The sequence below is a fragment of the Coregonus clupeaformis genome, chromosome 29, assembly GCF_020615455.1.
Source record: "Coregonus clupeaformis isolate EN_2021a chromosome 29, ASM2061545v1, whole genome shotgun sequence".
Lineage (NCBI taxonomy): Eukaryota > Metazoa > Chordata > Actinopteri > Salmoniformes > Salmonidae > Coregonus > Coregonus clupeaformis.
Genome location: NC_059220.1, coordinates 2,549,842 through 2,570,886, shown reverse-complemented (window position 1 = coordinate 2,570,886; position 21,045 = coordinate 2,549,842). Strand labels below are relative to the sequence as shown.

At 45.2% G+C, this 21,045-nt stretch overlaps 1 protein-coding gene across 2 annotated transcripts in view; it reads left to right on the top strand.

The window, feature by feature from the left end:
• slc8a3 (solute carrier family 8 member 3) overlaps positions 1 to 21,045 on the top strand; it is a 158,912-nt gene that overhangs the window by 132,555 nt on the left and 5,312 nt on the right. Inside the window, exons 4-6 of one of the 2 annotated variants that reach the window (XM_045209069.1) lie at positions 2,816 to 2,833; positions 11,085 to 11,203; positions 14,047 to 14,146. In XM_045209069.1, coding sequence (XP_045065004.1) covers positions 2,816 to 2,833; positions 11,085 to 11,203; positions 14,047 to 14,146 — 237 coding nt within the window. The remainder of the gene's footprint in view (positions 1 to 2,815; positions 2,834 to 11,084; positions 11,204 to 14,046; positions 14,147 to 21,045) is intronic. The other variant, XM_045209070.1, reaches the window with a different exon arrangement.

Genomic DNA, 21,045 nt, shown 5'->3' with positions numbered 1-21,045 from the left:
ACTAAAGGGGAAAAGTAGTTTATCCTGTTGTAGGGGATGACAGCCTGCCCTCTCCGCTCAAACGCTCCTAATTTTATTCCGGTTTTGTCCACTCATCTGAGTGGGCCTGAGGCACAAAGAAACAGGGAACATTAAATATGTCTCAATTGTTGGCTCAATATTCACAAGGTCGAGGAATTGTTGCTCTCATGATAATCACCTCTTAACAGTAACATTCCTTCCGATCCGGATCAGTCTGATGCTCCTTCAAAACTCCTTCCAGTCCGGATCAGTCTGATGCTCCTTCAAAACTCCTTCCAGTCCGGATCAGTCTGATGCTCCTTCAAAACTCCTTCCAATCCGGATCAGTCTGATGCGCCTTCAAAACTCCTTCCAATCCGGATCGTCTGATGCTCCTTCAAAACTCCTTCCAATCCGATCAGCGATGCCCTCAAAACTCCTCCAATCCGGATCAGTCTGATGCTCCTTCAAAACTCCTTCCAGTCCGGATCAGTCTGATGCTCCCTTCAAAACTCCTTCCAGTCCGGATCAGTCTGATGCTCCTTCAAAACTCCTTCCAGTCCGGATCAGTCTGATGCTCCTTCAAAACTCCTTCCAGTCCGGATCAGTCTGATGCTCCTTCAAAACTCCTTCCAGTCCGGATCAGTCTGATGCTCCTTCAAAACTCCTTCCAGTCCGGATCAGTCTGATGCTCCTTCAAAACTCCTTCCAGTCCGGATCAGTCTGATGCTCCTTCAAAACTCCTTCCAGTCCGGATCAGTCTGATGCTCCTTCAAAACTCCTTCCAGTCCGGATCATTCTGATGCTTCCTAAGAGGTCCTTCCTCATCTCCGTCCCGAACCATTCTGGCCTTTAAATACACACCTCAATCTGGTCAAGCGCATTGAACATTGTACATTGAATTATTGATACTTGGATTCTCACGAGGGGTTGAGAGTTCCGGGAAGTTTTGTGCTCCTGTATTCCCTCTGTATTAGCACTCCAATGTTGACAGCGATGCTCCTGTGAGTAAACAGTGAAACTTGCTTAAAATCACACACATGTTAAAAAAAAAGGTGTGAGCAAGCCATCTTATGGTGGAATGTACAATAATAAGACCTCATTATCACTTCATGATGTGTGTGTGTGTGTGTGTGTGTGTGTGTGTGTGTGTGTGTGTGTGTGTGTGTGTGTGTGTGTGTGTGTGTGTGTGTGTGTGTGTGTGTGTGTGTGTGTGTGTGTGTGTGTCTCCCTTGGTAGGCCACATAGTGTTGTATGAGTCTGGTCCCAGCTGGGGGTTGAATCAGACTCCTGTGTCCCAAATGGTAACCTATACAGTGCACTACTTTATACTTTAGCACTGTAGGCCTAGTGCACTTTAAAAGGAACGGGGTGCCAATTGGGACACTGGCGTGGCTTCTGAACGGCGCAGAGGCTTTAATAGCGGCGATAATGATAATGAAGCTAGTCCCCCCACAGACATGAATGTTCTCACTAATGATGATTAACGGAACAGTGTTTCTGATTTAAGGAGTTGATAAGCTGCCTCCTTCCATGCACACAAACAGGTTAATTAGTCCGGGTCTGAAATCTTTGGTCAAAAGCAGTGCACTCTATGTAGGGAACAGGGTGTAATTTAGGAAGGATCCTGAACGTTTCGCTCCGATAAGGGTTCTGCTATGTCCTTCAGTAACTCCATTAATGGTTCAGTTGAGGGATAATCATTCTTTATTGCGTGTCCCTTTCAGCATCAACAAACGACAGCAGGACGTGAGTGAGAGTGATATGTTCGCCAACAATTAGTCTCTTACATGGAGTTCAGTTTCTACTGCTAGACTCCTCTGAGGCCCAAATGGAACCCTGCTCCCACAGGGCTCTGGTCAAAAGTAGTGCACTATAAAGGGAACAGGGTACCATTTGGTATTCACACCCCAGTCTTCAGGACGAGTAGAATGGTAGCTAGTAGACAGGAATGTATGTCCTCCATCCTTCTCATATCACAGCCACAACACACTAGAAACTGGATTCAACACACACACACACGCGATACAACACACTAGAAACTGGATTCAACACACACACACACACACACACACACACACACACACACACACACACACACACACACACACACACGATACAACACACTAGAAACTGGATTCAACTCACACACACACACACACACACGATACAACACACTAGAAACTGGATTCAGAACAGAAGATTTATTGAAGTTATTTTAATGGTCTTGGTCTCTGGCCTGCTGCCCTACGGTGTCCTCAGTACTGCTGCCTAGGAGGAGCCACACTCCCTATCAACCAATCACCACGCAGCACACGCACCATCACACTCCCTATCAACCAATCACCACGCAGCACACGCACCATCACACTCCCTATCAACCAATCACCACGCAGCACACGCACCATCACACTCCCTATCAACCAATCACCACACAGACGCAAGCACCATACATTGGTCATCATGATCTGATGTCATCACATTGTTCTATCTGTTTATCCACATAACATACTTCAACTGACTTTTACACTTTCCTTTCCCATGTCGCTCCATTCCCATTTTTCTGTTTACTTCATGTTCATTTGTTCTCTCTCTCTCTTCTCCCCTCTCTCTCTCTCTCTCTCTCTCTCTCTCTCTCTCTCTCTCTCTCTCTCTCTCTCTCTCTCTCTCTCTCTCTCTCTCTCTCTCCCTCTCTCTCTCTCTCCCTCTCTCTCTCTCTCTCTCTCTCTCCCTCTCTTCTCCCCTCTTTCTCTCTCACGGTCTTCCCTCTCTCTCTCTCTCTCTCTCTCTCTTTTCTGCTATTTTCTCTCCACAGCACTGTTACTAGCTGAAGGTAAGTTGTCTTCTCCCTGCTGGTGGCTATCTGTCTCCTGTTGCTGTGGTTTGAGGAGGGATTGGAGGGTCCAGTGAGCTAGCTGGTCTGGTTTGAGGAGGGATTGGAGGGTCCAGTGAGCTAGCTGGTCTGGTTTGAGGAGGGATTGGAGGGATTAGTTGTCTGCATGATGGTCTGGTTTGTGTCTGTTCTAATGTTTGAGAATGTTATTAAACGTTAGAGAATGTTTGAGAATGTTATAAACCTTTAGAGAATGTTAGAAAATGTTAGAGAATGTCAGAAAACGTTATAGAGCACGTTAGAGCCCAGAGTCTTTAAATTTTAAATTTTAAAATGTTTAAATGTTTAAATGTTATCTTATCCAGAGCGACTTACAGTTAGTGCATTCATCTTTGGATAGCTAGGTGAGACAACCACATATCACAGTCATAGTAAGTACATTTATCCTCAATAAAGTAGCCCTCTCCTCCTCTCCTCTCCTCTCTCCTCCTCCCCTCTCCCCTCTCCTCTCCTCTCTTCTCCCCTTTCCTCTCTCCGCCTCCCCTCTCCTCTCTCCTCCTCCCCTCTCCTCTCTCCTCCTCCCCTCTCCCCTCTCCTCTCCTCTCTTCTCCCCTCTCCTCTCTCCGCCTCCCCTCTCCTCTCCTCCCCTCTCCTCTCTCCTCCTCCCCTCTCCTCACTCCTTTCCTCCTCTCTCCTCCTCCCCTCTCCCTCTCCTCTCCTCTCCTCCCCTCTCCTCTCTCCTCCTCCCCTCTCCTCACTCCTTTCCTCCTCTCTCCTCCTCCCCTCTCCCCTCTCCTCCCCTCTCCTCCCCTCTCCTCCTCCCCTCTCCTTACTCCTTTCCTCCCCTCTCCTCTCCTCTCTCTTCCTCCCCTCCCCTCCAGTGGCGGTCGGTGCCGTTTAAGATGAGGGAGGACGATTTTTACTTTTAATGAGCATGGCCTTATTTCTATTACAGCATATTGGATGACTGTCATTCATATTCCATTCACCCAGTTCAATGTAACATGGATAAGTTTAGGCTATTACATGATTCAAAAAATTGTCCCTATACCTCTCATGAGGTTGCTACAACCTAGCCTACGAATGGAAGTTTACTACGTAGGTGCACACAGGTCGAGAGACAAATGTCGAGGTGACAGACAGTGACACATTCAATACCGCCTTGCACACTCTTGCCTGCATCTAGCTGATCTAGGGTGTAATCATTAGTCCAGTAGTTGGGGGGGCCAGTATGAAAAATAAAATAATGTATGCACTCACTAACTGTAAGTCGCTCTGGATAAGAGCGTCTGCTAAATGACTAAAATGTAAAATAATTGAATGGAGTTGAAGGATGGGACTAATGACAACTAATAACAACTAATAACAACAAGATAATTAATGTAAAACATACTGTGTCCATAATAAGTATATACAGTTGAAGTCGGAAATTTACATACACCTTAACCAAATACATTTAAACTCAGTTTTTCACAATTCCTGACATTTAAACCTAATTCCCTGTCTTAGGTCAGTTAGGATCACCACTTTATTTTAAGAATGTGAAATGTCAGAATAATAGTAGAGAGAATGATTTATTTTAGCTTTTATTTATTTCATCACATTCCCAGTGGGTCAGAAGTTTACATACACTCAATTAGTATTTGGTAGCATTGCCTTTAAATGGTTTAACTTGGGTCAAACATTTCGGGTAGCCTTCCACAAGCTTCCCACAATAAGTTGGGTGAATTTTGGCCCATTCCTCCTGACAGAGCTGGTGTAACTGAGTCAGGTTTGTAGGCCTCCTTGCTCGCACACACTTTTTCAGTTCTGCCCACAAATGTTCTATAGGATTGAGGTCAGGGCTTTGTGATGGCCACTCCAATACCTTGACTTTGTTGTCCTTAAGCCATTTTGCCACAACTTTGGAAGTATGCTTGGGGTCATTGTCCATTTGGAAGACCCATTTGCGACCAAGCTTTAACTTCCTGACTGATGTCTTGAGATGTTGCTTCAATATATCCACATAATTTTCCTTCCTCATGATGCCATCTATTTTGTGAAGTGCACCAGTCCCTCCTGCAGCAAAGCACCCCCACAGTGCTTCACGGTTGGGATGGTGTTCTTCGGCTTGCAAGCAACCCACTTTTTCCTCCAAACATAACGATGGTCATTATGGGCAAACAGTTCTATTTTTGTTTCATCAGACCCAGAGGACATTTCTCCAAAAAGTACGATCTTTGTCCCCATGTGCAGTTGAAAACTGTAGTCTGGCTTTTTTATGGCGGTTTTGGAGCAGTGGCTTCTTCCTTGCTGAGCGGCCTTTCAGGTTATGTCGATATAGGACTCGTTTTACTGTGGATATAGATACTTTTGTACCGGTTTCCTCCAGCATCTTCACAAGGTCCTTTGCTGTTGTTCTGGGATTGATTTGCACTTTTCGCACCAAAGTACGTTAATAATATAATAATATGCCATTTAGCAGACGCTTTTATCCAAAGCGACTTACAGTCATGCGTGCATACATTTTTTTTGTGTATGGGTGGTCCCGGGGATCGAACCCACTACCTTGGCGTTACAAGCGCCGTGCTCTACCAGCTGAGCTACAGAGGACCGTTCATCTCTAGGAGACAGAACGCGTCTCCTTCCTGAGCGGTATGACGGCTGCGTGGTCCCATGGTGTTTATACTTGTGTACTATTGTTTGTACAGATGAACGTGGTACCTGATTTTCCCATGATGTCAAGCAAAGAAGCACTGAGTTTGAAGGTAGGCCTTGAAATACATCCACAGGTACACCTCCAATTGACTCAAATGATATCAGAAGCTCCTAAAGCCATGACATCATTTTCTGGAATTTTCCAAGCTGTTTAAGAACATTTTAAGAACCTTGGACAACACCCTGTCGTTCTCCGCTAACATCAAAGCGGTGACCCGATCCTGTAGGTTCATGCTCTACAACATTCGCAGAGTACGACCCTACCTTACACAGGAAGCGGCACAGGTCCTAATCCAGGCACTTGTCATCTCCTGTCTGGATTACTGCAACTCGCTGTTGGCTGGGCTCCCTGCCTGTGCCATTAAACCCCTACAACTCATCCAGAACGCTGCAGCCCGTCTTGTGTTCAACCTTCCCAAGTTCTCTCACGTCACCCCGCTCCTCCGCACACTCCACTGGCTTCCAGTTGAAGCTTGCATCTGCTACAAGACCGTGGTGCTTGCCTACGGAGCTGTGAGGGGAACGGCATCTCCTTACCTTCAGGCTCTGTTTGCAGCTCTGGCACCCCAATGGTGGAACAAGCTCCCCCACGACGCCAGGACAGCGGAGTCACTCACCACCTTCCGGAGGCACTTGAAACCCTACCTCTTTAAGGAATACCTGGGATAGTATAAAAGTAATCCTTCTACCCACCCCCACCCCACCAAAAAAATAATCATAATTATTATTATTATTTATATTATATATATATATAAAACAAATGAAAATTGTATATATACTCAAAAAATTTAAAAAATTGATTTTTTATTTATTTATGTAAAGTAGTTGTCCCACTGGCTATCATAAGGTGAATGCACCAATTTGTAAGTCGCTCTGGATAAGAGCGTCTGCTAAATGACGTAAATGTAAATGTAAATGTTTAAAGGCACAGTCAACTTAGTGTATGTAAACTTCTGACCCACTGGAATTGTGATACAGTGAATTATAAGTGAAATAATCTGTATGTAAACAATTGTTGGCAAAGCTTCAATACATGACTAAGATTGAATCGTACTACACCGGCTCCGACGCTCGTCGGATGTGGCAGGGCTTGCAAACTATTACAGACTACAAAGGGAAGCACAGCCGCAAGCTGTTAACAATTGTTGGAAAAATTACTTGTGTCATGCACAAAGTAGATGTCCTAACCGACTTGCCAAAAGGGTTTGTTAACTAGAAATTTGTGGAGTGGTTGAAAAATAAGTTTTAATGACTCCAACCTAAGTGTACGTAAATGTATGACATCAACTGTATATGTGTATATATATATATATATATATATATATATATATATACAGTGGGGGAAAAAAGTATTTAGTCAGCCACCAATTGTGCAAGTTCTCCCACTTAAAAAGATGAGAGAGGCCTGTCATTTTCATCATAGGTACACGTCAACTATGACAGACAAATTGAGGAAAAAAAATCCAGAAAATCACATTGTAGGATTTTTTATGAATTTATTTGCAAATTATGGTGGAAAATAAGTATTTGGTCACCTACAAACAAGCAAGATTTCTGGCTCTCACAGACCTGTAACTTCTTCTTTAAGAGGCTCCTCTGTCTTCCACTCGTTACCTGTATTAATGGCACCTGTTTGAACTTGTTATCAGTATAAAAGACACCTGTCCACAACCTCAAACAGTCACACTCCAAACTCCACTATGGCCAAGACCAAAGAGCTGTCAAAGGACACCAGAAACAAAATTGTAGACCTGCACCAGGCTGGGAAGACTGAATCTGCAATAGGTAAGCAGCTTGGTTTGAAGAAATCAACTGTGGAGCAATTATTAGGAAATGGAAGACATACAAGACCACTGATAATCTCCCTCGATCTGGGGCTCCACGCAAGATCTCACCCCGTGGGGTCAAAATGATCACAAGAACGGTGAGCAAAAATCCCAGAACCACACAGGGGGACCTAGTGAATGACCTGCAGAGAGTTGGGACCAAAGTAACAAAGCCTACCATCAGTAACACACTACGCCGCCAGGGGACTCAAATCCTGCAGTGCCAGACGTGTCCCCCTGCTTAAGCCAGTACATGTCCAGGCCCGTCTGAAGTTTGCTAGAGTGCATTTGGATGATCCAGAAGAGGATTGGGAGAATGTCATATGGTCAGATGAAACCAAAATAGAACTTTTTGGTAAAAACTCAACTCGTCGTGTTTGGAGGACAAAGAATACTGAGTTGCATCCAAAGAACACCATACCTACTGTGAAGCATGGGGGTGGAAACATCATGCTTTGGGGCTGTTTTTCTGCAAAGGGACCAGGACGACTGATCCGTGTAAAGGAAAGAATGAATGGGGCCATGTATCGTGAGATTTTGAGTGAAAACCTCCTTCCATCAGCAAGGGCATTGAAGATGAAACGTGGCTGGGTCTTTCAGCATGACAATGATCCCAAACACGACGCCCGGGCAACGAAGGAGTGGCTTCGTAAGAAGCATTTCAAGGTCCTGGAGTGGCCTAGCCAGTCTCCAGATCTCAACCCCATAGAAAATCTTTGGAGGGAGTTGAAAGTCCGTGTTGCCCAGCGACAGCCCCAAAACATCACTGCTCTAGAGGAGATCTGCATGGAGGAATAGGCCAAAATACCAGCAACAGTGTGTGAAAACCTTGTGAAGACTTACAGAAAACGTTTGACCTGTGTCATTGCCAACAAAGGGTATATAACAAAGTATTGAGAAACTTTTGTTATTGACCAAATACTTATTTTCCACCATAATTTGCAAATAAATTCATTAAAAATCCTACAATGTGATTTTCTGGATTTTTTTTTCTCAATTTGTCTGTCATAGTTGACGTGTACCTATGATGAAAATTACAGGCCTCTCTCATCTTTTTAAGTGGGAGAACTTGCACAATTGGTGGCTGACTAAATACTTTTTTTCCCCACTGTATATACATATGCGAGAGAGAAAAAACATATGGGGGATTGGCAGTGATGCAGACAATTACATTGATGGAAGTAACAATCTATCTGCAATATTAAAGCTGATCTACCCCCTAAGAAAAAAGAAAAAAAAACATAGCTAATACATCTAACGCGTTAGTAGTAAACCCGCTCTAACGCGTTAGTAGTAAACCCGCTCTAACGCGTTAGTAGTAAACCCGCTCTAACGCGTTAGTAGTAAACCCGCTCTAACGCGTTAGTAGTAAACCCGCTCTAACGCGTTAGTAGTAAACCCGCTCTAACGCGTTAGTAGTAAACCCGCTCTAACGCGTTAGTAGTAAACCCGCTCCAACGCGTTAGTAGTAAACCCGCTCCAATCATGCAGTAAAGTTACAGTATACAGTCAGTAAGCAGTTTAGCCCCCGTGGCAATACATTAGTAAAACCAAAAGCTTACCTTGACTTGGAAGAGTTAGTTCCAGTCATAGCCAGCTAGCTAACATAGCATCCCTCTGTTTGAGCAGGGTGTTTCAGTAGGCCAAACTAGCTAGCTGCATTTGCTAGCAGTGAAACTGAAAGTGAAAAACAATCTCTTGCTTCTCCTTCATTTTGGAAGAAATTAATTTGTTAACTATTGTCCTTCTCTCTCTTTGAGTCAACTACTCACCCCATTTTATGCACTGCAGTGCTAGCTAGCTGTAGCGTATGCTTTCAGTATTAGATTCATTCTCTGGTCCTTTGATTGGGTGGACAACATGTCAGTTCATGCTGCAAGATCTCTGAATGGTTGGAGGACGTCCTCCGGAAGTTGTTATAATTACTGTGTTAGTCTATGGAAGGGGGTGAGAACCATGAGCCTCCTAGGTTTTGTATTGAAGTCAATATACCCAGAGGAGGACGGAAGCTAGCTGTCCTCCGGCTACACCATGGTGCTACCCTACAGAGTGCTGTTGAGGCTACTGTAGACATTAATCGCAAAACAGTGTGTTTTATTCAATTATTTGGTGAGATTTGAATATATTTTGCATAGTTTTTATCTAAAAATGATAACTATTTTAATGTTTTACCATTTTTATTTTTTATGAAATTCAGAGGAGAATGGTCCTCCCCTTCCTCCTTTGAGAAGCCTCCACTGCTCCCTTCTCCTCTCTCCTCCTCTTCTATCCTCTCTCCTCCTCCCCAATCTCCTCTCCTATTCTCTCCTCTCCTCTCCTCTCCTCTCCTCTCCTCTCCTCTCCTCTCCTCTCCTCTCCTCTCCTCTCCTCTCCTCTCCTCTCCTCTCTCCTCCTCTCCTATCCTCTCCTCCTCTCTCCTCCCTTCTCCTCTCTCCTTCTCCCCAATCTCCTCTCCTCTCTCCTCCTCTCCTATCCTCTCTCCTCCTCTCCTCTCCTCTCCTCTCCTCTCTCCTCTCCTCTCCTCTCCTCTCTCCTCTCCTCTCCTCTCCTCTCCTCTCCTCTCCTCCTCTCCTCTCTCCTCCTCTCCTATCCTCTCTCCTCTCCTCCTCTCCTCTCCTCTCCTCTCCTCTCCTATTCTCTCCTCTCCTATTCTCACCTCCTCTCCTATCCTCTCCTCCTCTCTCCTCCTCCCTTCTCCTCTCTCCTTCTCCCCAATCTCCTCTCCTCTCTCCTCCTCTCCTATTCTCTCTCCTCCTCTCTCCTCCTCTCCTATCCTCTTCTCCTCTCCCCTCCTCCACTCTCTTCTCCTCTCTCTTCCTTCCCTCTCTTAATGATTGATTCATGGCCTAATCTGTGAATTAATTAATCATAAAAGCATAAATTATGTACTCCTGTCAAGAGGAAGGAACAAACACTTGATAACCGTCAAGATAAAAACCTGCAGTTCAGAAATTTTCATTTTAATTACCATTGTGATGAATTCTATTTATTTCTGGTCCGAGGCGGGAATGCCATGGCATCATGCAGTGGTGTGGTGCATAGTGCATGGGAATATGGTAACACACAGACACACACACACACACATAGAGTAGGGGTAGCCTTGAGGTTAGAGAAGCAAGCCAGTAGCCGGTTTCAAATCCCAGTGCTGACAGGGTGTGAATCCGGAAGGTTGCTGGAATCAATATGTGTGTGTGAGGACAGGATAGAGGGATGAGACAGAATGAGAGGGAGGCGACAGAGAGGATCACTTTCTAACAGAGGCAGAATGGAGAGCCGTGGTTCACTTTTTCCAACACTTAGGCTCTGTGATAAAAGCATCCTCATGTCCTTCCTGTTTGCCCCACTCACGTGGAACGGTAGTGTACGATGACATTATTTTTGCTTGTTTGAACAATGTGTGCAAAGAGCTGCTGCATGCAATAAATGAAATACTGACCTTTTAGAGGGAGTGGTTTGATGTGGCTGCATTTTGTCCAGTGCCTGCACAGTTCAACAAGATGAGCTCAGCTAATTAGCTCTCACTCTCTCACTCTCTCTGTCTCTCTGTCTCTCTCCTCTCCTCTCCTCTCCTTCCCCTCTCCTCTCCTCTCCTCTCCTCTCCTCTCCTCTCCTCTCTCTCCTCTCCTCTCCTCTCCCTCTCCTCTCTCTCCTCTCCTCTCCTCTCCTCTCCTCTCCTCTCCTCTCCTCTCCTCTCCTCTCCTCTCCTCTCCTCTATCCACTCCCCAAAGATGTCCCTAAATTGTCGTCAGAGGTAGAGGAAGCTAAGCGGATTGCAGAGATGGGGAAGCCAGTCCTGGGGGAACACTCCAAAATGGAGGTCATCATCGAGGAGTCCTACGAGTTCAAGGTATGGGTCAGTCTGTCACTCCAACACACACACACACACACACACACACACACACACACACAGCTAAACACTCTCACCATCATAGGTTGAAGTGTGTTTTTATGACTCCCCATCAGAGCTAGTGGATGAATGAATTCAGTTGATGTTGCTGCCATCATGTGGAGAATCATGTGAACTTCATGTCTTCGTTCTGATAAACTCAAATCAAATCAACTCACATTTTATTGGTCACATACACATATTTAGCAGATGTTATTGCGGGTGTAGCGAAATGCTTGTGTTCCTAGCTCCAACAGTGCAGTAGTATCTAACAATTTACAACAATACACACAAATCTAAAAGTAAAAGAATGGAATTAAGAAATATATAAATATTAGGATGAGCAATGTCGGAGTGGCATTGACTAGAATACAGTAGAATAAAATACATATGAAATGAGTAAAACAGTATGTAAACATTATTAAAGTGACCAGTGATTCCATGTCTATGTACATAGGGCAGCAGCATCTAAGGTGCAGGGTTGAGTAACCGGGTGGTAGCCGGCTAGTGACAGTGACTAAGTCAACTGAGCCTGAGTCTGAAATGGCACCCTATTCCCTATATAGTGCACTATTTTTGACCAGGGCCCCTAGTGCACTATGTAGGGAATAGGGTACCATTTGGGACACAGCCTATTACAGCTATATGTGCTGCTGTTCAGAAGTCAGCTCTGATTCAACCCCCGCTGTAACCAGATTGGTATAGTCCAAACTGTAATAATGATAATAATTCAACCCCCAGCTGTAACCAGATTGGTATAGTCCAAACTGTAATAATATATAATTCAACCCCTCAGCTGTAACCAGATTGGTATAGTCCAAACTGTAATAATAATAATAATTCAACCCCCGCTGTAACCAGATTGGTATAGTCCAAACTGTAATAATAATAATAATTCAACCCCCCGCTGTAACCAGATTGGTATAGTCCAAACTGTAATAATAATAATAATTCAACCCCCAGCTGTAACCAGATTGGTATAGTCCAAACTGTAATAATAATAATAATTCAACCCCCCGCTGTAACCAGATTGGTATAGTCCAAACTGTAATAATAATAATAATTCAACCCCCAGCTGTAACCAGATTGGTATAGTCTAAACTGTAATAATAATAATAATTCAACCCCCGCTGTAACCAGATTGGTATAGTCCAAACTGTAATAATAATAATAATTCAACCCCCAGCTGTAACCAGATTGGTATAGTCCAAACTGTAATAATAATAATAATTCAACCCCCAGCTGTAACCAGATTGGTATAGTCCAAACTGTAATAATAATAATAATTCAACCCCCAGCTGTAACCAGATTGGTATAGTCTAAACTGTAATAATAATAATAATCAACTCCCCAGCTGTAACCAGATTGGTATAGTCCAAACTGTAATAATAATAATATTCAACCCCCAGCTGTAACCAGATTGGTATAGTCCAAACTGTAATAATAATAATTCAACCCCCGCTGTAACCAGATTGGTATAGTCCAAACTGTAATAATGATAATTCAACCCCCAGCTGTAACCAGATTGGTATAGTCCAAACTGTAATAATAATAATTCAACCCCCAGCTGTAACCAGATTGGTATAGTCCAAACTGTAATAATAATAATTCAACCCCCAGCTGTAACCAGATTGGTATAGTCCAAACTGTAATAATAATAACTCAACCCCCAGCTGTAACCAGATTGGTATAGTCCAAACTGTAATAATAATAATTCAACCCCAGCTGTAACCAGATTGGTATAGTCCAAACTGTAATAATAATAATTCAACCCCCAGCTGTAACCAGATTGGTATAGTCCAAACTGTAATAATAATAATTCAACCCCCAGCTGTAACCAGATTGGTATAGTCCAAACTGTAATAATAATATTCAACCCCCAGCTGTAACCAGATTGGTATAGTCCAAACTGTAATAATAATAATTCAACCCCCAGCTGTAACCAGATTGGTATAGTCCAAACTGTAATAATAATAATTCAACCCCCAGCTGTAACCAGATTGGTATAGTCCAAACTGTAATAATAATAATTCAACCCCCAGCTGTAACCAGATTGGTATAGTCCAAACTGTAATAATAATAATTCAACCCCCAGCTGTAACCAGATTGGTATAGTCCAAACTGTAATAATAATAATTCAACCCCCAGCTGTAACCAGATTGGTATAGTCCAAACTGTAATAATAATAATAATTCAACCCCCAGCTGTAACCAGATTGGTATAGTCCAAACTGTAATAATAATAATAATTCAACCCCCAGCTGTAACCAGATTGGTATAGTCCAAACTGTAATAATAATAATTCAACCCCAGCTGTAACCAGATTGGTATAGTCCAAACTGTAATAATGATAATTCAACTCCCCCAGCTGTAACCAGATTGGTATAGTCCAAACTGTAATAATAATAATTCAACCCCCAGCTGTAACCAGATTGGTATAGTCCAAACTGTAATAATAATAATTCAACCCCCAGCTGTAACCAGATTGGTATAGTCCAAACTGTAATAATAATAATTCAACCCCCAGCTGTAACCAGATTGGTATAGTCCAAACTGTAATAATAATAATTCAACCCCCAGCTGTAACCAGATTGGTATAGTCCAAACTGTAATAATAATAATTCAACCCCCAGCTGTAACCAGATTGGTATAGTCCAAACTGTAATAATAATAATAATTCAACCCCCAGCTGTAACCAGATTGGTATAGTCCAAACTGTAATAATAATAATTCAACCCCCAGTAGGGAATAGGGTGCCATTTGGGACGCTGCCTGAGTGCATTTCCTATGTACCTTTTCCCTCAGAACACGGTGGACAAGCTGATCAAAAAGACCAACCTGGCTCTGGTGGTGGGCACCAACTCCTGGAGGGAACAGTTCATGGAGGCCATCACAGTCAGTGCAGGTAAACACCAACTCCTGGAGGGAACAGTTCATGGAGGCCATCACAGTCAGTGCAGGTAAACACCAACTCCTGAAGAGAACAGTTCATGGAGGCCATCACAGTCAGTGCAGGTAAACACCAGCTCCTAGAACAGTTAATGGAGGCCATCACAGTCAGTGCAGGTAAACACCAACTCCTGGAGAGAACAGTTCATGGAGGCCATCACAGTCAGTGCAGGTAAACACCAACTCCTGGAGAGAACAGTTCATGGAGGCCATCACAGTCAGTGCAGGTAAACACCAACTCCTGGAGAGAACAGTTCATGGAGGCCATCACAGTCAGTGCAGGTAAACACCAACTCCTGGAGAGAACAGTTCATGGAGGCCATCACAGTCAGTGCAGGTAAACACCAACTCCTGGAGAGAACAGTTCATGGAGGCCATCACAGTCAGTGCAGGTAAACACCAGCTCCTGGAGAGAACAGTTCATGGAGGCCATCACAGTCAGTGCAGGTAAACACCAGCTCCTGGAGAGAACAGTTCATTGAGGCCATCACAGTCAGTGCAGGTAAACACCAGCTCCTAGAACAGTTCATGGAGGCCATCACAGTCAGTGCAGGTAAACACCAACTCCTGGAGAGAACAGTTCATGGAGGCCATCACAGTCAGTGCAGGTAAACACCAGCTCCTAGAACAGTTCATGGAGGCCATCACAGTCAGTGCAGGTAAACACCAGCTCCTGGAGAGAACAGTTCATGGAGGCCATCACAGTCAGTGCAGGTAAACACCAACTCCTAGAACAGTTCATGGAGGCCATCACAGTCAGTGCAGGTAAACACCAACTCCTGGAGAGAACAGTTAATGGAGGCCATCACAGTCAGTGCAGGTAAACACCAGCTCCTGGAGAGAACAGTTCATGGAGGCCATCACAGTCAGTGCAGGTAAACACCAGCTCCTGGAGAGAACAGTTCATGGAGGCCATCACAGTCAGTGCAGGTAAACACCAGCTCCTAGAACAGTTCATTGAGGCCATCACAGTCAGTGCAGGTAAACACCAGCTCCTGGAGAGAACAGTTCATGGAGGCCATCACAGTCAGTGCAGGTAAACACCAGCTCCTAGAACAGTTCATGGAGGCCATCACAGTCAGTGCAGGTAAACACCAGCTCCTAGAACAGTTCATGGAGGCCATCACAGTCAGTGCAGGTAAACACCAACTCCTGGAGAGAACAGTTCATGGAGGCCATCACAGTCAGTGCAGGTAAACACCAGCTCCTGGAGAGAACAGTTCATGGAGGCCATCACAGTCAGTGCAGGTAAACACCAACTCCTGGAGAGAACAGTTCATGGAGGCCATCACAGTCAGTGCAGGTAAACACCAGCTCCTGGAGAGAACAGTTCATGGAGGCCATCACAGTCAGTGCAGGTAAACACCAACTCCTAGAACAGTTCATGGAGGCCATCACAGTCAGTGCAGGTAAACACCAGCTCCTGGAGAGAACAGTTCATGGAGGCCATCACAGTCAGTGCAGGTAAACACCAGCTCCTAGAACAGTTCATGGAGGCCATCACAGTCAGTGCAGGTAAACACCAGCTCCTAGAACAGTTCATGGAGGCCATCACAGTCAGTGCAGGTAAACACCAACTCCTGGAGAGAACAGTTCCTGGAGGCCATCACAGTCAGTGCAGGTAAACACCAGCTCCTAGAACAGTTCATGGAGGCCATCACAGTCAGTGCAGGTAAACACCAGCTCCTAGAACAGTTCATGGAGGCCATCACAGTCAGTGCAGGTAAACACCAACTCCTGGAGAGAACAGTTCATGGAGGCCATCACAGTCAGTGCAGGTAAACACCAGCTCCTAGAACAGTTCATGGAGGCCATCACAGTCAGTGCAGGTAAACACCAACTCCTGGAGAGAACAGTTCATGGAGGCCATCACAGTCAGTGCAGGTAAACACCAACTCCTGGAGAGAACAGTTCATGGAGGCCATCACAGTCAGTGCAGGTAAACACCAGCTCCTGGAGAGAACAGTTCATGGAGGCCATCACAGTCAGTGCAGGTAAACACCAGGTCCTAGAACAGTTCATGGAGGCCATCACAGTCAGTGCAGGTAAACACCAGCTCCTGGAGAGAACAGTTCATGGAGGCCATCACAGTCAGTGCAGGTAAACACCAGCTCCTAGAACAGTTCATGGAGGCCATCACAGTCAGTGCAGGTAAACACCAGCTCCTGGAGAGAACTGTTCATGGAGGCCATCACCGTCAGTGCAGGTAAACACCAGCTCCTAGAACAGTTCATGGAGGCCATCACAGTCAGTGCAGGTAAACACCAACTCCTGGAGAGAACAGTTCATGGAGGCCATCACAGTCAGTGCAGGTAAACACCAGCTCCTAGAACAGTTCATGGAGGCCATCACAGTCAGTGCAGGTAAACACCAGCTCCTAGAACAGTTCATGGAGGCCATCACAGTCAGTGCAGGTAAACACCAGCTCCTAGAACAGTTCATGGAGGCCATCACAGTCAGTGCAGGTAAACACTAACTCCTAGAGAGAACAGTTCATGGAGGCCATCACAGTCAGTGCAGGTAAACACCAGCTCCTGGAGAGAACAGTTCATGGAGGCCATCACAGTCAGTGCAGGTAAACACCAGCTCCTAGAACAGTTCATGGAGGCCATCACAGTCAGTGCAGGTAAACACCAACTCCTGGAGAGAACAGTTCATGGAGGCCATCACAGTCAGTGCAGGTAAACACCAGCTCCTAGAACAGTTCATGGAGGCCATCACAGTCAGTGCAGGTAAACACCAACTCCTAGAGAGAACAGTTCATGGAGGCCATCACAGTCAGTGCAGGTAAACACCAACTCCTGGAGAGAACAGTTCATGGAGGCCATCACAGTCAGTGCAGGTAAACACCAGCTCCTAGAACAGTTCATGGAGGCCATCACAGTCAGTGCAGGTAAACACCAGCTCCTGGAGAGAACAGTTCATGGAGGCCATCACAGTCAGTGCAGGTAAACACCAGCTCCTGGAGAGAACAGTTCATGGAGGCCATCACAGTCAGTGCAGGTAAACACCAGCTCCTGGAGAGAACAGTTCATGGAGGCCATCACAGTCAGTGCAGGTAAACACCAGCTCCTGGAGAGAACAGTTCATGGAGGCCATCACAGTCAGTGCAGGTAAACACCAACTCCTGGAGAGAACAGTTCATGGAGGCCATCACAGTCAGTGCAGGTAAACACCAACTCCTGGAGAGAACAGTTCATGGAGGCCATCACAGTCAGTGCAGGTAAACACCAGCTCCTGGAGAGAACAGTTCATGGAGGCCATCACAGTCAGTGCAGGTAAACACCAACTCCTGGAGAGAACAGTTCATGGAGGCCATCACAGTCAGTGCAGGTAAACACCAACTCCTGGAGAGAACAGTTCATGGAGGCCATCACAGTCAGTGCAGGTAAACACCAGCTCCTAGAACAGTTCATGGAGGCCATCACAGTCAGTGCAGGTAAACACCAGCTCCTGGAGAGAACAGTTCATGGAGGCCATCACAGTCAGTGCAGGTAAACACCAGCTCCTGGAGAGAACAGTTCATGGAGGCCATCACAGTCAGTGCAGGTAAACACCAGCTCCTGGAGAGAACAGTTCATGGAGGCCATCACAGTCAGTGCAGGTAAACACCAACTCCTGCACCGCACAGATCACACTCTAGTGGGCGACATGTAGGGGAGAAGAGGAAAATGGTCCATACATTGTGATAGCAATCGTTTACAATCTTTTACAAGCATTATATATCAGAAACAGTGGAGGCTGCTGAACGGCTCATAATAATGGCCGGAACGGTGTAGATGTAATGGAGTCAAACACCTGGAAACCTTGGAAACCATGTGTTTGATGTATTTGATACCATTCCACTGATTCCGCTCCAGCCATTACCACGAGCCCGTTCTCCCCAATTAAGGTGCAACCAGCCTCCTGTGATCAGAAAGTATGAGATGTGTTCGTTTTTTTTGGGGGGGGGTCAATCTAGGGGGCGCCAGGTAGTGACCAGAGCACTCAAAGGAAGATGGTAAAAAAAATACATTGTGACAAAAACCTGGATCTTTGATTGTTCAGTTCTAATTGTTATGTATTACATATCAGAAACTGTGAAGTGTGTTGTTGTTCAATCTAGGTTATTGTCCTATGTTACCAAAACACTAAAACTGTCCCGGTGTGTGGATGATTAGGCACACATTCACCCGATGTTACAAGATAATTTAACATTTTAGTAAATTAGCAGATGCCCTTATCCAGAGCGACTTACAGGATAAATTAGGGTTATGTGCCTTGCTCAAGGGCACGTCAACAGATGTTTTACCTAGTCAGCGCGGGGATTCGAACCAGCAACCTTTCGGTTACTGGCCCAACACTCTTAACTGCTAGGCTACCTGCCCTCAGAACACATTTTGTCTGTTCTTTAAAGGTTCCCGGAATGTTTCTTTAGGTTGTAGGAACAGTACGGTGGGAACATTGTGGGAACATCACAAAATATATGTTCCCAAAACACAAAAACTGTTAATTTGTGAAGATAATTATATTTTTCTATTAGGTTGCAAAAAACATTTGCCTGATGTTGAAAGAACGTTCCCAGAACACATTTTTATGTTCTTTAAAAGTTCCTAAAACATTTATTGAAGTTGTGGGAACATTGTGGATATATGAAAAGAGATAGGCTCCCAAAACACTAAAACTGTCCCTTTGTGCTGACATTCAGATAATGTTTGTATCAGGGTACACAAAACCTTCCTTTGATACTACAAGAATGTTGACAGAACAGCCTTTCTGAGTTCTTTAAAGGTTCCCAGAACATGTAATTAGGTTGTGGGAACAGTGTGGGTACATTACAAGCGATAGGTTTCAACCCCCAGCAGTCTCAATTTTGTGTTTGTCCCATTTTGTGAGTTCTTGGTTGGTGACCGGACCCCAGACCTCACAATCATAAAGGGCAATGGGTTCTATAACTGATTCAAGTATTTTTAGCCAGATCCTAATTGGTATGTCGAATTTTATGTTCCATTTGATCGTTCACAGCTTTGTGGAAGTTACCTGTGGCGCTGATGTTTAGGCCAAGGTATGTATAGTTTTTTGTGTGCTCTAGGGCAACGGTGTCTAGATGGAATTTGTATTTGTGGTCCTGGCAACTGGACCTTTTTTGGAACACCATTATTTTTGTCTTACTGAGATTTACTGTCAGGGCCCAGGTTTGACAGAATCTGTGCAGATGATCTAGGTGCTGCTGTAGGCCCTCCTTGGTTGAAGACAGAAGCACCAGAAAACAGTAGACATTTGACTTCAGATTTTAGTAGGGTGAGGCCGGGTGCTGCAGACTGTTCTAGTGCCCTCGCCAATTCGTTGATATATATGTTGAAGAGGGTGGGGCTTAAACTGCATCCCTGTCTCACCCCACGGCCCTGTGGAAAGAAATGTGTGTGTTTTTGGCCAATTTTTACCGCACACTTGTTGTTTGTGTACATGGATTTTATAATGTCATATGTTTTTCCCCCAACACCACTTTCCATCAATTTGTATAGTAGACCCTCATACCAAATTGAGTCAAAAGCTTTTTTGAAATCAACAAAGCATGAGAAGACTTTGCCTTTGTTTTGGTTTGTTTGTTTGTCAATTAGGGTGTGCAGGGTGAATGTCTGTCGTACGGTAATTTGGTAGAAAGCCAATTTGACATTTGCTCAGTACATTGTTTGAGCTGAGGAAATGTATGAGTCTGCTGTTAATGATAATGCCAAGGATTTTCCCAAGGTTGCTGTTGACGCATATCCCACGGTAGTCATTGGGGTCAAATTTGTCTCCACTTTTGTGGATTGGGGTGATCAGTCCTTGGTTCCAAATATTGGGGAAGATGCCAGAGCTAAGGATGATGTTAAAGAGTTTAAGTATATCCAATTGGAATTTGTGGTCTGTATATTTGATCATTTCTTCGAGGATACCATCAACACCACAGGCCTTTTTGGGTTGGAGGATTTGTATTTTGTCTTTGACTTTCATGTTGAGGCCCTCTTTGCGGGAGTGGGGGGCATGGGGTGGGCAGGAGGGGCATAGGTCTGATCTGAGGGGGCCTAAATGGGGTGTGGGCATGGTTGACTTGGGGGGGTGTTGATTGGTTGGGATGGGGGTGTGGATGTGGCTGGTGGTGCTGTGGTCTGGATGTAGGTCCTCTCGGCGTGGGTCCTCTATGTGTAGGTCCGGGGGGGTCCCGCAGGTCTGGGAGAGTGTCTCGCTGGTTTGGGCGGGGTGTCTGTTGATCTGTTGCTCCTGTGTGAGGTGTTGGGGCTGCGGTTGAGGGCGATGTCCTTTTGGGTCCGGGCGAAGGTGGGCACTGCTGCCTTGTACAGGTGGAACTGGTCATAAAGGCTGTTCAAGTCCAGGGTGGAGTGGTGGGCCAGGTAGACATTTGGTTTTGAGGCACAGTCATGGGAAATACTTGCATTTACCCGCTGTATGGTAGCAGGGTGGAAGTCTTTTCATGGTAGCAGGGTGGAGATAACCACTTGTGCGTTGGGGAAAGTAGAAGGCTGTGGCCACCCTTTCCTGCTGTGTTCTCAGGTCGTTTGTGCCTTTGTGTATTATTATGTGGCTGGGTGACCCTAGTTGGTCCTCAGACAAAAGGTCTAGGGCGCGCTGGGTGTTTGGACAGCAGAGTTTAGAGGGGGTGGGATCCCCTGGGCTTGGGGTTCTTCATTTGTTTGTCCTGCTGTGATGTCGAGGCTATGGTCAGGGTCTGGGGTGGACTGTTCTGCTGTGGTGTTGAGACTTTGGTCAGGGTCTGAGGTGGGCTGTTCTGCTGGCTTCTCTGCGTGGGTGGCCAGCTCTCTAACGGGTTGTTCTCTGTCACACGCCATCCCCCTCACCCTCTCCTCCAGCACT